At 58.6% G+C, this 16,287-nt stretch overlaps 1 protein-coding gene across 1 annotated transcript in view; it reads left to right on the forward strand.

The window, feature by feature from the left end:
• TSPAN18 (tetraspanin 18) overlaps positions 1-16,218 on the forward strand; it is a 151,268-nt gene extending 135,050 nt beyond the window's left edge. Inside the window, exons 6-11 of the mRNA XM_079787402.1 lie at positions 912-1,106; positions 7,461-7,535; positions 8,649-8,747; positions 9,276-9,458; positions 13,028-13,111; positions 13,293-16,218. Of these exons, the coding sequence (XP_079643528.1) occupies positions 912-1,106; positions 7,461-7,535; positions 8,649-8,747; positions 9,276-9,458; positions 13,028-13,111; positions 13,293-13,340 (684 nt within the window). The 3' untranslated portion in view covers positions 13,341-16,218. The remainder of the gene's footprint in view (positions 1-911; positions 1,107-7,460; positions 7,536-8,648; positions 8,748-9,275; positions 9,459-13,027; positions 13,112-13,292) is intronic.
• Positions 16,219-16,287: the final 69 nt, after the last annotated feature.

Consider the following 16,287-nt stretch of genomic DNA (forward strand, 5'->3'; position numbering starts at 1 on the left):
AGCCAAGCCACAGCTCGGCAGTTTGCTCCTACCACCATCTGTCATTCATTCTTCAGGCCCCCGCACCACACAGGGATTTCAGACACTTGACAGCCTTCAAAAGCCAACAATGCCAAACTGGCTCTCTGGCAGCTGATCTGTTTCCAATACTCCGTGCCCAGGACAAATGGAAAGGATATTTATTGAAACCTGCTAAATACATTTATATCCATTCTGTCCTTTCTTCCTTGGGAGATGGGAATTACTATCTTTTTTTCTTAACCATGAGGAAGCTGACGCTCAGAGAGGTTAAGCCACTTACCCAAGGTCACACAGCTAAGAAGTACCACAGCCCTTTCTCTGAGCTATGCTGCCTCTCTCCAAAGGTGAGTAAGGCATGGAGAGATGGGCCGTGCAGCTGAAGACATAGACACGAAGGCTTTCCGGGTGCAGATTTGAGAGTGGGGGAGCCCAACCTGAGAGTGGGGGACAGAAGGGACGGCTTCTGTCTGTGTTTGCCTGTCCCTGGCAGGGTGCAGGCACAGTGTAGGTGTCAGTGTATGTTCCGGGGGTTTGGTGAGTGTCCTTGGGGCTGGAGTCAGGGAGGCCAGGGTTCTCAAAACCGTGTGTTACCTTCAGCAAGTCGTTGGCCCCCTCTGGGGCTCAGTGTGGAGTCTGAGGGTTGGACTAGGTGACCTCCTTATCCTGCAGCTCTGACATTTAAGGGGAATTTAAAAGTAGCAAATAAACTCCACATACATGGTTCCCAGCAGGCCGAGGTGGGGCTGGGGCAGAGGGTGGGCTTAGACCAGGTCAGAGCAAACAGGAAGACGCGGAGCAGTGACCAGCGCGGTGCTGGGACACCTGCTCCTGCAGCAAACGAGCTCCGTTCTTCTGTTTCTTCCCCTCCGTCCTGACTGACCTGCGAGCAGCTGGGTGGGGCCTGCCTGCTGGGCATCGGCATCTGGGTCATGGTGGATCCCACCGGCTTCCGAGAGATCGTGGCCGCCAACCCCTTGCTCATCACGGGCGTCTACATCCTCCTGGCGATGGGGGGCCTGCTGTTCCTGCTCGGCTTCCTGGGCTGCTGCGGGGCCATCCGGGAGAACAAGTGTCTGCTGCTGTTTGTGAGTACCGCCCTCCCCGCCCCACCACGGGGGCCCTGTGCCTCCGCTGCAGGGACTCGCCCTGAGGTCTGGGCCAAGCAGGCCATCCTCCTGGAGTCGGGGGGCCGCCAGCCTTTCCCCTGTGGACTTGCAGCCCCAGCTTCCACAGCTCGCTCTGTGCTGGGCCACGCGGGCCGTGTGGGCAAGCTGCCCCCAGGTGGAGCGTGGCCTCGGCCTCCAGGTCCAAACAGCCAGGCTCCTCCGTGGCATTGTCAACGGGGAATGTGGACCAGGATGCTTATCTACTTGCTTGCTTTTAAGAACTTAAATAGGTAATTCCTTCCTTGGTACAAGAGCTAAGACAGCCATGGGGTAAATCACCGTTTGCATTTCCAGTCCTAAGACAGAAATGATATGACCTCTGAAGGTACTTTATTTACTAAGTAAATAGTCCTTGGACTGTTCCTATGGGCCCCATAGTTCACTAGGTGCTGACGGGGAGGTGTTGATCCCATAAGGATGGGCTGCGCAGCAGGCAGACCTCGCTGGAGCGTGCACCCTGCTCTGTCCCCTAACTAACGATGTGGCTCTCGTCTATTTTCTTAGCCTCTCTGAGCCTCGGTGACTTTGCTTGTTAAGTGAGCAAGGAGCCGACCAGCTCAGCTGTCGGTGGGAGCCAAACAAGAGAAGGGGTAGATGTTGTTCCTGTCTGTGGTAGTCCCGTGAGCTGTGGTTCTTTGGGCTTCTGCTCACCTTCCTGGCCTTGGTGGGTGGGTCCTCTCCCCCTGTGGGGTCCTGTGAGCCCCCCGGGCTAGGAGAACTTGTGGGTTGAGCCCAGCCCTGCTGTGGGTTCCGTGAAAAGCAGCCCTGTGGATGGCGAGTGGGTGGTGGGGAGTGAAGCCATAGGAAGGTCCGGGCGGGTCCTCAGGAGGACTTCCTTGTAAAGCTCTGGCTGCTCCTGCCGGCGCTCTGAGCGGCAGAGACCTGGCACAGTGCCTCCTCCCCAGATGAGGACACGCTCTCTGGCCCCCACTGTCACAGTGAGAGGCCCCGCATCTCGGAGACAAAGTGAAATCAGCTGTGAAATGCGTGACACTGAAGCCTTGGGTCCCCTTGGCCTGCAGTCACCTGCACACTGCAAACTTTTCACTGGGAGAGAAACAAAGCAACCCGTGGGCGCCCCCTGGTGGAAACCACTCTGCAGTGTCAGATGGTGCCGGGGAAATCTGGGCTTGGGGAGCCCCCAGGACTTGAAAGGGAGCTGGGTACGGGTCCCAGGACACACTGAACCGCCCCTCCAGTCCCCCCGCACCTCGGCCCCCAGGGCACATCGTTGTTCATGGGCTCATCTCTGAAGCCAAGCCAGGAAGGGGCTGGGGCTCGGGGCTGGGGAGGCAGCAAGCTCAGTGGCTCCCTCTGAGCCTGCCGTCTGGACCGGCCCTCTCAGGGCTTAGGAGACGGAGGCCCAGGATGAGGTTTGCCCTGAGAGAGAATGAAGTCCTGGCGTGGCTGGGTCCAGCCCACCGACCCTCAAAGTAGCCCCTTCCCACTCCTTTCTTTTGCTGCCTTTATTCCTCCCTTTTGTCTCTCTTCAGTCTCATCTCTGTTGCTCCCTTTCTTTGCTCGCTCTTTCTTCTTCTTCCTCTCTCTCTCTCTCTCTCTCTCTCCCTCCCTCCCTCCCTCCCTCCCTCCCTCCCTCCCTCTCTTAGTTTCTATTCCTGCTGCCTTTCCTACCCCTCTCCTGAGTGCTCCTTGCCTCTGTCCTGTCTCCCTCCCCCTTTCTCTTTACTTCCCCTAGCTGGGTTCCCTCTCCTTCCCCCCTCTCTTCTCCTCTCTCCCCCCTCCCATCCCCTCTTCTCCTTGCCCCCTTCTGATGCCCAGCACACACAAGCTGGAGGTCACAGGGCAGGTCAAAGCCAGGGGACCCTTGGGCCCAGGTCTCCTTCTCTCAGACCAGGGCTGAGGGGCTCCTACCTTGGCATGGACTCAAGTGGCTAAAAACTCACCTGAAATTATGTGTAAAATATTATGTCAGGGCCTGTGTGTGTGTACCTGTGCATGTGTGTTGTGCATGTGTGTGTATATGGTGTGCACATGCATGTCCTGGGGCGAGACACCACAGCTTCTAGAAGGTTTTCAAAAAGACTCATGACCTAAAAAATAAGAAGGACCACTTCCTCTTTTAACCTGGACCTGTCCATGTGGGGTCCACCCCTCAGGGAAGCCTGAGACCCCTCCCTCAGGCTGCTGGGAGGGAGGGAAGACTTGTCTTGAGAGGGGCCAAGAGGGAGCACTCGAGGCTCCTCCAGAACCCAGGCTCAAAGGCCTGCGAGAAAAGGGACGGGGGTGGGGCTTAGCTGAGCATCCCCCCCTCCTCTGAGGCTGGAACCACAGGTCCCAGTGACCCTGAGCCCAGGCCAGTGCGCCCAATGACCACATCACCTAATGGTCAGTTTTTCTAAAGGTACATTTTTTCAAACACTCCTGTTGATCAGTTTTACAGCGTTTTCACACACAGTAGGTCAGTTTCAGCCTATTATTGATACGTTGTGGCATCCCTTTTTCCTGGTTGCTTACCTCTGAATAGGAATTTTTCTGGCCCATTTATTTGATTCCGATTTTTTTTTTTTAAATTTTATAACAAAGTCATGCTAAACGGGAAAAGAGAACAGCAAAAAGAGATGTGTGTGTGTTTGAAAGAGATAGATGAGCTGAATGGCACATGAAGTACATAAATTTGGTAAATATTTATTAGAAGTGAGAACTGAAAGCAGATGAGCCTGTAGGCAGATGGGCTAGAAGAGTCTGGAAATGCTCACCAGTAGGCACAATAGCAGTCCCCGCCCCTTTGTTAGTGTTCCCGTCCTGGGCCAAGTGTTGTAAATCCGATGCTTGGGAACTACTGGCAGATGTGCCCGTGGGCAGGTGGATTGAGGTTCGGTGAACCCAAGGAAAGGCCCCGATTAGGGGACGCCCCAGGAAGTATCAGGATAAGCCCTGTGGCTGGGCCAAGGGGGGTCCCCTCCAAATGGCCAGTGGTGACCTCGTCGAGGAGGAGGAAATGGCCTCAGGCGGGAGAAGGCGAGCTGGCAGAGTGGCATTGTTGTGATGTTGGCACAGCGGGCACTTTCCTTCAGGTGACTCACACTCCCGCACACTCAAGGCCCCCCGTGGTCCCCATACTTGGGGAGCCCTGCTCCAGGCTCCCCTTCCTCTGCGGAGGCCCACTTTCCCCGTCAGTGCCTTACCAGCTTCATCCTTTCATTTCATCTCATGAACTTCATTTCCTGAATCATGAAACTCGGCTCAATGTCAGCTCCATGAGGATGAGGACTGTGTCTGCCTTGCATGTGTTTGTTTGCCAGCACCTCGCACAGCGCCTGGCACCGAGTCAACAGCCCTGCAATGGAGCAGAGAGAAGGCTGTGCCGGGGATGTGGGAAGAGCCTGGCTCTGACCCCTGCTCTGCCACTTCCTGTTCGGGTGACCTGAGGCTGGTTACCGAGCCTCAGATTCCTTCTCCCTAAAACGAAGATAGAAATCCCTCCTCCTCGTCTCCGGCTTTGCTCTGTTCCTGGCCCAGGTGAACACGTGATACATGAGGAGCCAAAGGGTCTGGTGTTGATCCACCAGGGACCCTGCAGGCCGTTGGAAAGTCTTAAGCCCTAGAGGCTCTTGTGGGTTCCAGGATGACTTGGTGTTGAGAGGCCGTGTTCTGGAATCAGAAACCCACGTTTATCCCAGGTGTGCAGCCTACCTGCTGAGCCCGCTGCCCTCTCGGGTCCCAGTTTCCCCGCAGGCTGCCGAGAGGGTTCCTGAGAGGGTTCCGTGAAGGGACCCACGTGAGAGCCCCAGTGCCTCGGTAGTAAGCGCTCGGCAGGCAGTAGCTGGCGTTACTTTTCCAGAGAGCACCATGCCAGCACTCGCCTTCGGGCAGGCCATGCTTCCTCTCGGTTCAGAGCCACCCGCTGAGCAGCCCTCACATCACACCAGCCTTGTGCCCGGGCTTCGCTGCCTCGTCTCGCTGGAGCTGTGCAAAGTCATCCTGGTCAGCACATGCTCCCCGAGTGGTGCGCTCGCCGAGTGCGAGGCTGGAGCTCGGTCTCATTCATAGTTTATAGCTGTCTAAGCCACGGCGATCGATAGCGAGAGCCAGCTGAGTCACCGAGGGTGGAGGCCACACTTGGCCAGCCTGCGGACGGCCAGCAACTCCACCGGGAGGGCCCAGGCAGGGAGGGGCTCCCGTGGAGGCCGTGGGGAACCACCGGATGACCATCCATCACCAGCAAAATGGAAGTGCCAGGAGCCCTGCCAGCGGCCTCCATCACTGTCGGGAGAAGAGGCCACAGAAGTGGAGAACACATCACTTCGCTCACCCGAGGGCCAGCCAGTGCGTGGGGGCGGGGCCGGGGTGCTGGAATGGACTGCAGGTGCCGTGGCCAGGGGCACAGGAGGCCCTCTGTCACAGGCCCCTGGGATTGGGGATCTCTGCCCAACCCCCAGCTCAGCCCAGGGTCACCCGCAGAGCTGACCCCAGCCAGGCTGACCCATGGGAAGCAGACCCCCAAGGCTCAGCAGAGAGGCAAGGTAGCGTGGCCCTGGGAAACGAGCTGGGTTAAGTGGAAGGATTTGCTCTGAAATTTTTGAGCTGCTCACCTTGGGGGCAGTCATTCCCTTCCCCGGCTCGTTTTCTCCCCTGGGGAAGTGGGGGGCTAAACAGAAAAGAGACGGGGGACAGAGCCCGGGCTGGAGGCAGCTTAAGAGACAAGACCAGACCATCTGACGGGTCTAGGGGATGTGTTCCCGGCCACGTCCTCAGCGGGTCATTTTGAAATCCATCCCAGTGGCTCCCCAAAGGTGGTGTGAAGCCCAAGCAATTGGGAGGAACCTCAGGACCTTCCGGGGCAGCCTGTTCAAGCTGAAAAGTCAGGGAGGGGATGTGACTGGGGTCTTCCCGGGGTGAGAATAAAGTGGCCGAAAGCTTCTTCTGTCCGAAGGAACACATCCAGGAGAGACACCGAGGGCGTCCCAGTGGCCCCCACGAGTGTCCGCGGAGCTGGGCGCTGGGGCTCGGACGCTGGGGCCCGGGGAGCAGCTTCCCTCCTGCTCCTGTGAGAGCCTCGGCCACAAGCTTGGCTCCGCCTCTCTTCTGACATAACGACACTTCACGTCCATCACTGCATTGTTCCCCAGGTGGGCCCCGAAGTGGGTGTTACGCCCTCATTTCACTGACAAGGAAGCTGAGGCTGGAAGGGGTTCGAGTGATTGTCCCAAGTCACACACAGCATGGCAGGGCGGGCAGAGGTGTCCGGACACTAAGCCCAGGACCCTCTGCGTCCCTCCAGCCTGGGCACATCCAGGGTGGCCTGGCAGCTCTGGGACCGTGACCCAGGGGAGTAGGTCTCGGGGCAGCTGGCCTCAGCGGCCGGGAGGCTTGCACCAGGGGCTCCGTCCTCTGCTGGTGGTCGCAGGTGGGGTGACAATTCGGATGGTCACAGACCATGTGTGCTAGGTAGTGAAGGCCCAGCCACTTCCTTTCTCTGCTGACAGCTCTCCGCCCAAAGCAGTGCCCAGGAGGGCCAGGGCCTGGAGGTAGTGGACAGCGAGGTCATGATGGCAAGTCGGTCACTCCTGGCTTCATTCCTTCATCTGATAGCCACGAACTGGGGTCCGCACTGTCCGGGCCTGGGGAAGCATGTGAGCTACAGCCTCTGCACTTCATTGGGGACCCAGTAGGGGCACAGCGGCTGCGATAGGGACATCTCTGTGGGGCCCTGTGATGGGGTGGGGGGAGCCGCAGGAGAGCGCCTGGGCTGCACCTGGGCTGGAAAACGAGGAGCTGGTGACTGAGGAAGGACGTGCCTTCCTGGCAGAGGGGACCCCGAGACGAGAGGCCTCCTGGTTGACTCGGGAGCATCAGGAAAGGCAGTGAGTGGAGCAGAGCGGGTTCTGTGAGGTTTCAAACTCTGGCCCCTGGGATTTCACATTTGATAGACTCCCCACCTTCCCTCAATCTTGACTCCTTCACTGCAGCTGAAGACCAACATCTCCCACTCCCCACGGGAATGGGGCTGGGACTGGGGAGCGCCAGGGTTCCCTGAGCCTGGAGACTCAGCATCTGCCTCCCGCCAGGGCTGCCAGGCAGGTAGTTCAGACTGAACACTGGGCAGGGAAGACTTGTCTGTTTACTTTTTCCACATTTGCATTACAGCCTTGTTGACTCCAAAGGTCAGTATGTTTATTATGAAAAATGTCTGCTTTGTTTTACAAAATCGGTGCATTGTGCCAGCTGCGTAACAGGTGGAAGGGGGCTTCGGTGAGCGGGGTCCCCGGCCGCCCGCCCTCAGGATTCATGAGCCTCCCCTTCTCCTTGCAGTTCTTCTTGTTCATCCTGATCATCTTCTTGGCGGAGCTCTCGGCGGCCATCCTGGCCTTCATCTTCAGGGAAAATGTACGTACCGGGCCTCACGCCCTGGCTCCCTGCTACCAGCCAGGGGTCGGAGGCCATCACGGCCAGCCTGTCCCATCCTGGGGGACACACAGAGACATCAGCCTCTGACCCAGCACTCCCAGCCCAAATTGTGACCCAGCCAGGCTCTTCCTTACGAGGCTTTTCCAGCGTCAGGGACCCTTCAGGGTTTCGCTCTTCCAAAAACATCTGGTGCAATCACACACCTGGTTCTGGAATCTTCCATCCACACCTTGCCAGGTGATGGCACAGCAGTAGTCATGTGACAGTGTGGGGACAGTCAGGGAGGCTGTCCCCTGAGCCCGGAACGTGTGACGCACAGAAGGGGCCGAGCACCATTCGCTGAGGCCCTGGCCAGGACCCAGTTTGGGCCACCTGCCCCACGGGCCATCTTATTCCAGGGGCTCCAGCACCCAGGCACCAGGTCCCTCCTGAGTCTACAAGAGTCAGGCCCCCACCACAGGTGGCCAGGAAGCAAAGAGAAGCGGGGAAGGGGAGGGGTCAGGAGACCCAAGCTGGCCCTGGGTGGTGAGCAGGGGAGCTGTCCCCAGAGGGGAGGAGGCAGCAGCCTGTACCCAGCATGGTGCCCAGCGGGTCTCCCTCTAGGTTAGACCTCTGGAGAGCATTCTGAGGGAAGGAGCGGCTTCTGAGGACATCCCTGGAAACTAGATGTGCAAAGGCCACCTGCTCCATGCTGTGGTTTCTTCCGGGCCTGGGACCCAGGCATCCGCTTAGCTCTGTCTGAGGAACAGCTCAGGGTGGAGGGGGGGTGAGGGCAAGCCCCTGCCCTGTGTTAGCCTCCCTCTGAGAAGAGCTGCAGGACAGAGTGAGGTTCCCAGGGTGCCCTGGCCTCAGGGTCACGGAGGGATGTGTGTAGACTTTTCATGTGAGGGATCCCATGATGGCTGGAGGCCACGGGCCTTGAGGTGGGAGTTAAGGGACTCGTCCCAAGCTTAGGAGAATGCCAGGAGCCTGGCACCAGGACCCTGGCTTCCCTCCCTTCCCCCAAAGCTGACAGATGGAGAGGCCGGGAGGGGTGGGGCAGCACCAAGCTGCCAGGCGGGGTCTCAGCCCACCCTCTCCCTCTGCCTCCAGCTCACCCGGGAATTCTTCACCAAGGAGCTCACCAAGCATTACCAGGGCAACAACGACACAGACGTCTTCTCTGCCACCTGGAACTCGGTCATGATCACAGTGAGTGACCCCCCCAACGCCCAGGGGCGCTGTGAGCTCTCAGGGCCGTGATGCCCAGTGTTGCAAATGTCTGGCCGCCAGAGACCCCTCTGCTCGTGCCAGTGATCAACCAGGGCACTGCCTCGCCAACCCCACCAAGACCCGCCTCGGAGTCGCGTCCCCGCGGCATTCCCAGCAACCACTCCCTCGATCACGGTCCACACTCTGAATGAGACCTGTCTGCCATCTCTGACTGGAATCCCCACACAATGTCATTGTCACCAATGATAGTAATCAATAAACAGCAGCTGTTTATTGAGCGCTGACTAGGCGCCTGGTGAGGCAGGGATTGTTACCACCGACCCCACTTTACGGGTGAGGACACTGGGGGCTCAGAGAGGCTGAGGGACTTTCCCAGGGTCCCGCACCCGGGTCTCGACTCGGTTCCATCACGCTTCCTCACTGTGGCCTGTGGAGAGGCTGTCTGTCGCCCTGGGCCCCGCAGGGCCAGCTCCCGCCCACAAGACCCTTCCTTTGCTCTCCTCCTAGTTTGGTTGCTGTGGGGTCAACGGGCCTGAAGACTTCAAGTTTGCATCCATTTTCCGACTCCTGACTTTGGATAGCGACGAGGTACCCGAGGCCTGCTGCCGGAGAGAGCCGCAGACTCGCGACGGGGTCCTGCTGAGCAGGGAGGACTGCCTCCTGGGAAGGGACTTGTTCCTGAACAAGCAGGTACAGGCCTGCTCTCCAGGCAGGGGGACGTGGGGGCCAGAGCTGGCGGGTGGCGGTTGTCCCATAAGGTCTGGAGGCGCTCCAGGATCCCATGGACTGTTGACGGGATACGGGACTGAATGGAGGCTGATGGAGCTCCATCCAGGCTCCTGACATCCAACCAAAGGGGAAAGGATGCAGGCGGCCGATGGCTCGGTGATGGCACAGGCCAGAGGAGTGGGCATTTTGGCTGGGGTGAAAGGGTGAGCAGGAGTTTTCTAGTGTTCCAGGCAGAACACTCCTTGAGCTTCTCATAATGTAGGTTGGGAGCCAGAACTAGAATCACACAGTGGGGGGCCCTCCTTGGTCATGTACTCTGTTTTGGGGGAAGCTCACATTTGCCATGTGGGGGCACCTCCTGGCTCCTAGACTTCATGCAACCCCAGAACTTCATCTCAGAAGAATCCCTTCCCCTTACTGTGACACAGGTTCCCCAAAGACCATCCCCTGACCCCTCTGTGTGTATGTGAGACCAGAGAGAGAGGAGAGAATGAGGGAGGACCCATGCCTCTTCCTGGATAAGCCCTTTAATGAGAATTTTATAGGAGAGTTCCTGTGGGGCTCAGTTCCCTGTTCCTGTGGGGCTCATGGCTGAGTTAGAGGGTGCAGATGATAAACAAGAAGCAAATAAACCAAAAGTGATCGTTTCACGTGGCAACCATTGCTATAAAGGAAGTAAAACCAGATGATGGGCTAGAAGGGACTGGGGAGAGGGCTCAAGGCAGGCCTCTTAGAGTCCCTAGGGATGGGACAGTTGAGCTGAGGCCTGACACTGGCCATCTGGTGAGTCTCTTTCCAGCCTCAGCCTTGTCTCACCAACTCAGCACCGTCATCCCCTGCGCCTGCCCATGTCATGTCAAAGGGTACACAAGGCCCCAAAAACAAGTTCCTCTGCCTTCCTCCCCCCCCCCCCCCCCCACACACACACACCGCCAACAGTCCTGCTTCCTGCACTGAGGGAGAGAGACAGCAAGAGAGAGACGAGGGCTCTGGGATCAGGTTGCTGCCGAATTGGGGAGGGTGGGCCACCCAGGGGTTGGGTCTCTGCTGTGAGGACAGGCTGCAGGACATGGGGGCAGTTCCAGGCTGTGCTGTCAGCTGGCCTGGCTGTTAACCCCTATGTCACCAGGACACACTCTCTGGACCTCAGGTCCCCTATACAGTGGCAGAGACAGCTAGCTGCCCCCACATTCCACTCACCCCTTCCTCTTTAGAAAGAGGGGCTTTATAAGACCCCCATGACCACCAGGTAAAGGCTGCCCTTCCCAGCCTCCCTTGCAGCTAGGCCATGTGACCAACTTCTAGCCAAAGGGAGGTAAGCAGATGTGATTTGTGCAACTGGGTAACATCCTTAAGAGAAAGCACTGTGCCTGCTCCCCCCCCCCCCCACCTTCCCTCCTGCCTGGAATGCAGCTATGGTGACAGACATCTCTGACCTCGATGTCTGGATGTCAGAGTATCAAGGGAGAAGGAGCCTGAGCTGCCGACAGCTCCATGGAGAGCCGCCACCACTCAGGATTTAATAAGAAAGACAAACCAACGTCTAAGTCAGGAATGTCGGGTGCGCGTGGCCAAACCTGTATCCTGAGGCCACTTGCGAGTTGTTCTGGGAGGCCTTTCGTGGGCCCTGGTCCGTGAGGGCTTCATCCTGACATGCTCCCATTTCTGATTCAAACGCTGATGATGCCTCCGTCCCTCTCCTGCGCCTGGCTTTGATGTCGGAGGCTCCACAGAGGGCCCTGAGCAGCTATTTTAGTTCTTCAGGACGACGCTTCCCCTGGCCCTTGGGGGTGACCGAGATTGACTCCTGGGACTCCTTCTCCGGGACACTCACGTCCCTCCTGAGCATCCTCCCCTTTTAAAAGCCTCTGCCAAGGGACTGTCTGCTTGTCTTTTCCTCCAAAACCTACTTCCCTAAGGCCCAGGGTGCATTTCTGACTTGGCCTGAGAGCCCATGTTCAGTTGCCAGCAACATGTTCTATTGCAAGCAATGAAATCCCAACTAAAGGGGCTAAGCGAATCCCTTTGTGTTTCACACATGGAAAACATTCTAGGAGACGGCGGCTTCTCACATTGTGTCAGTGGCTCTGTCATGCCCGTCAAGGCCTGGTCTCTGATTTCTGTGGCCTTTTCTTGTGTTCACCACTTCATGATGGCAAAACGGCTGCCATGGCTCCAGACATCCACCCACGTTCCAGGCGGGAGAAGGGGAAAGGGTGGCACCGGTGTCTTTTCCGGAAACCTCCAGGCGACTTCTGCTTAGGACTTGGTCACATGGCCACCAGGAGCCAAGGCAGAGGGCCCTTGCCTATGGGTGTTGAGTTAGTCCACCAACCCTGTTTACCATTGAATTCCAGTGAAGAGAAATCAGCAAATCTCAAAAAAGGTACCCCAGGATGAATACTTGGACTCCCCCATTGATATGATTCGAACCCATGTGACAGCTTCTCCAGCTCATTCCTCAGCCGTCCCTGGGTCAAGACAGTCACCCAAGAGTCAGGAGTGTGTTCTGCTGGAAACAAATCAGAGGCTCTCCCAATAGGTGGTGACCTTGCTAGACCTTGACTCTGGGCCGGTGTGGTGGCCACCAAAAGGAAACCATCCACACTCTCCCTTTGTCCAGGTGATCTTAGGTCTTCTCTCCCCACAGCATCGCTGTTTCCCTGCTTTATCCCCACTGTCCCCATCTGCTCTGTGGTGGGCTGGGAGTGAGGGTGCTCTGTGACTGTCCTTGAAACAAAGTGCTACCCCCTCATCCTCTTGGAAAGGGAAACGCAGTGCAGCCAGAGAGCAAGAGCAGCAGCGCGTGCAAAGGCCCTGGGGTGGGAGGGAGCATGGTGTGTCCCAGGACCCAAGAGAAGGCCTGCAGGGCTGGAGCCTGGGGAATAGGGCAAGTCTAGCTCCAGGTGAGGGCCTCAGGAGGCCACACTCTGCAGGGCCAGCAGGCTCATGCTGAGGATGCTGGAAGAGCAAGGGAAACCCACACCCAGTTCTACCTGGGGAATGGGGGCCACGAGGGCGTTCCGGCTGCTCAGTACCTGGGGCCTCTATCGGCCGGCCCAGTTGGTTCAGTCCAGGGACCCAAAGGGCCTTGGTGCCGAGCCAGATGCGCAGTGAAGGCCCAGGTGCACTGCCCACAGCAGAGGAGGGGCAGGTGTCCTCTCTGCTGGACAAGGCCCCCTGGGTGAGGCGTGTCAAAGTCAGCTTCATGCACAGGAAGGACTTATCGCTTCTGTCCCTGGAGGTGGGGGGGGAGGCGGTGTTTGTGTGGAGAGACGGGGGGGAAGGATTGTCTTGCAACGACACCCAGAGACGCAGTGGGTAATCCCCCCCAACTCTGCACTCAGACCCTTTCCACCAGCCAGGATGTGCTTAGAGGGGCGCAGAGGGAGGGCGGGCAGCCTTTAGGGATGGTGGCCTTGCTCCATGCCAACAGCATGCCAGTTTCCTGGCTTCACAGACCTGGTCCCTGACCCCTGACCCCTGACTCTCCCTCGGGCTGTGGATTCACCTGTGGTCCTTTCCCCCAGGGCTGTTACACAGTGATCCTCAACGCCTTCGAAACCTACGTCTACCTGGCCGGAGCCCTCGCCATAGGGGTGCTGGCCATCGAGGTAAGTGAAGGCCCACTTCTGTGACTCCGCTCCAGAAGCAAGGCACACACGGGGTTTGGGGCAGACCCTCCCCGCCCCCCCCCCCCCCCCCGCCATGGGTTAGCCCCTTCCGCTCAGGGTGGGCAGCCCCGTGGGAGGCTGGGGGCCCGGCCTAACTAGCTAACTCCTACTTTCTGTGCAGCTTTTCGCCATGATCTTCGCCATGTGCCTCTTCCGGGGCATCCAGTAGGGGGCGTGGCCTGAAGCCTGAGGAGTCACCCTGCCCACCACTGCTCAGCCCCCAGTGCCCTCCTCTCCCCGCACCCCTGCTCCAGGGTCCAGGGGTAGGAGGTGAGGCCATCATGAGTGGCCAGGAGAAGGAAGGGGCAGGGGGAAATAGCTATTTTTTAAACAAAACACAATGATGAACCTATGGACCGATGCGCCCCGCCTGGATTCCGGGGTGGGGCCGTGGGCTCTGCACCCAGGCTGCAGGCGGCACTAGAGACCAAAGGAACACCAGTGCCCGGTCCCCTCCTCGGCCCCGCCGGACTCCCGCAGCCCTGGGCCCGGGCCCGGGCCCTCTCCTCACAGCCTCGGGACCTGCTGCCAAGAAAGTGAGGATTTAGGCAACAAGGAGGCAAAAGCAAATCCGGGAGAGAGGTCCCCCAGAGCCCAGGGGCCCAAGGACACTGGGTCACCACGTCCTTGAGAACGCGGCACCTCCTCGCAGTCCCTGCTCCGGTTGATGGCGTTGTCCCTGCTCCTGCGCAGGCCGAGAGTGGGCTGCGGACACTGGAGCCGAGGATGGCCCAGCTGGCGGGGTCCTCGCTGTCCCCAGCCGTTGGACCGAATCTCTGGGAGGCCCAGAGCATCACCCACAGTCACACAGCACGTGCATGACATTCTGAACAAGAACTGGGTGGTCTCCAGAGCTTCAGAGCTGCGCACGTCGCTCCCGGGTCCCAGCATCGTGGTTTCCCCAGAAGAGTCAGGGCAGCTGGCCGGGAACTGCCTCCTCCCAGTTCCACTGCTAAGATGATTCTAGACTCCCCCCCGCCCCCCGGCCCCTGCCCCCCGCCGCCGATTGCCTTCCCAACTCCCCACCTTCTAAGGCCCCAGGAACACACACCAGAGTCCCTTTTCCACGCTGCCTGTCTCTGCTCACAAGCCCATCACTTCCCTGTTCTCCATGAAGCCCCTGCCTCCCAGCGCTGGAAGGAGCCCCCACGATCATCCGGTTCTTCTCTCCCACCCAGAACTGTAGCTTGGATATCTCCTGCCAGATCCCTGCCACGACATCGCCACCCTCTTCTTGCACACCTCCAGGACGGGGACCTTACTACCTCCCAGGACAGCGTTCTGCCTCTGGACCTCTGACTTCAGACTTCCATTTCCCTGTGGTTCTGCCCAAGGCTCGCTCTCCTTCCCTGAGTGTTAAGGCCACACACTGTCTTCCTCCTGCGCCCCGTTACCACCAGCTCAAGGATGCCAGGGCATCTCATCATTTCTGCTGTGACATCATTTCCTGCCCCTTCTCAGTCCACAGCACCTTTCTGAGTGCTCCCTCCAGGCTCAGGCAGGAAGACGTTTTCCCACAGTCTCACTGACACACAGCACCCACAAATCAGCCCCTCAGAACACAGACCTCGAGTTCTAGACCAGTGCTGGCAACTGGATTACAAGATGCCTCGACCCTGATGAGGCAGGAATGGCTGGTGGAGGCTGTGCAGCGGATCTGAGGGTTGGCCTGGGCTTGGTGGGAGAGGGCGGTATGATCCCGATGGGTGATGGGAAGGGTAGCATGGTGCCTGCCTTCCCCTCCTCTCCACTGTCTCTTCAGGGTCTGGGACAAACCCTTTCTGTCTCCCAGGCCTGTGCCAGCTTCCAGCCTCCCCTGCTTTCCCACTGCTGGGGGAGCGAGCTGCGGCCAGGTGCCCAGTGCTCCCCTGCCCTGCCCCCTGCCCCCTGCCCCCTGCCGACCTACAGCCAGAGCTCTGTGCCTGCTGTAGCCATTTGGTTAGACCTTCCTCCCAACTCTCCCTTTCCCCCTCCCACCCGTCCTCTCCATGTGGGTCTTTCACTGTACCAGCCTGCCCTGACCATTCCATGATGCCATGAGCTCCCTAGCAACTGGGCATCCCAGGATCGGGGGGGCCCCACAGCTGGTACCCCAGCCCAGCCTGAGAAGGGCCTGGGGCCTGCCCCTCCAGACCCACCTACACACCTATACCCAGCTTCCTGGAAAAGGCAAATGTCCAGTCTGAGGTTAATAAAAAAACAACAACAAAAAATACTCCAGGCTGGCTAGGCAGGACTGGAGGTCAAATTGGGCAGCTGTGTGGCTCCAGTCCAGGGCAGCCCAGGAGAATGTGGGGCCGTGAAGGTAAGAAGATTTGAGAGGCAGGTCATGGAGGACCATTTGGCTGAGGCAGGCTCACGGGTGGAGGTGAGACTCCGACAAGGACTTTCCAGAAAGGTGCCAAGGAACCCTGAATCGGACCCTGCTGACTTCCCCAGGCACCGGCCCCGCAGGCTGGGGGGGAAACCGGGATCTGCTCGGGCTGGTAGCTGTTTGCAAGGCTGCCTGTCGCCGTTCGGGGGGCAGGGGCTTGGAAGGAAGAAAGCTCTGCCCCAATATAAGCAGCCTCTCTCTCCTGGGCTCCAGATGTGGTGGCTACAGTGCAGCCCGTACGTAACAGGTGCTGGCGGCAGCTGACGGCTGCGGGGGGGGGGGGGGGGGGTGTGCAGCAGGTAGGAATGCCTCTGCAGGTCAGCGAAGACCTCACACGGGAGTCCAGCACCCTCCCTGCTCCAAAACTACTGCCTCGGGGAGAAGGGACACAGCTTAGGGGCTGGGGCCCATCAGCCACCCTCAGCCTCCCTCGCCCCTCTCCTATCCATGCCCGAGGGGCCCGACGGGATACCCCCAAACGAGCCGAGGCCCCAGCACCCCGTGTCTGCAGAAGCCCCCTCTCCCCTCCCTCGTGGGCCCTGTCGAAAGTCTATTTTGAAAATGGTAAATGTTCCTCGCAGTAGATAGCAGAGCTAATTTATCATGTTGATTCCTGTGAGCCCCCTTTTTATATTATATATCAAGAGTTTTGTAATATAAAACAACACCCACACTGATGGTTTTGCACTGGTTTTTGTGACCGTTTCTTACAAAAAGAAAAAGGAACGAAGAATAAATAGTG

This window comes from Cnephaeus nilssonii (genome assembly GCF_951640355.1).
Source record: "Cnephaeus nilssonii genome assembly, chromosome: 13".
NCBI lineage: Eukaryota > Metazoa > Chordata > Mammalia > Chiroptera > Vespertilionidae > Cnephaeus > Cnephaeus nilssonii.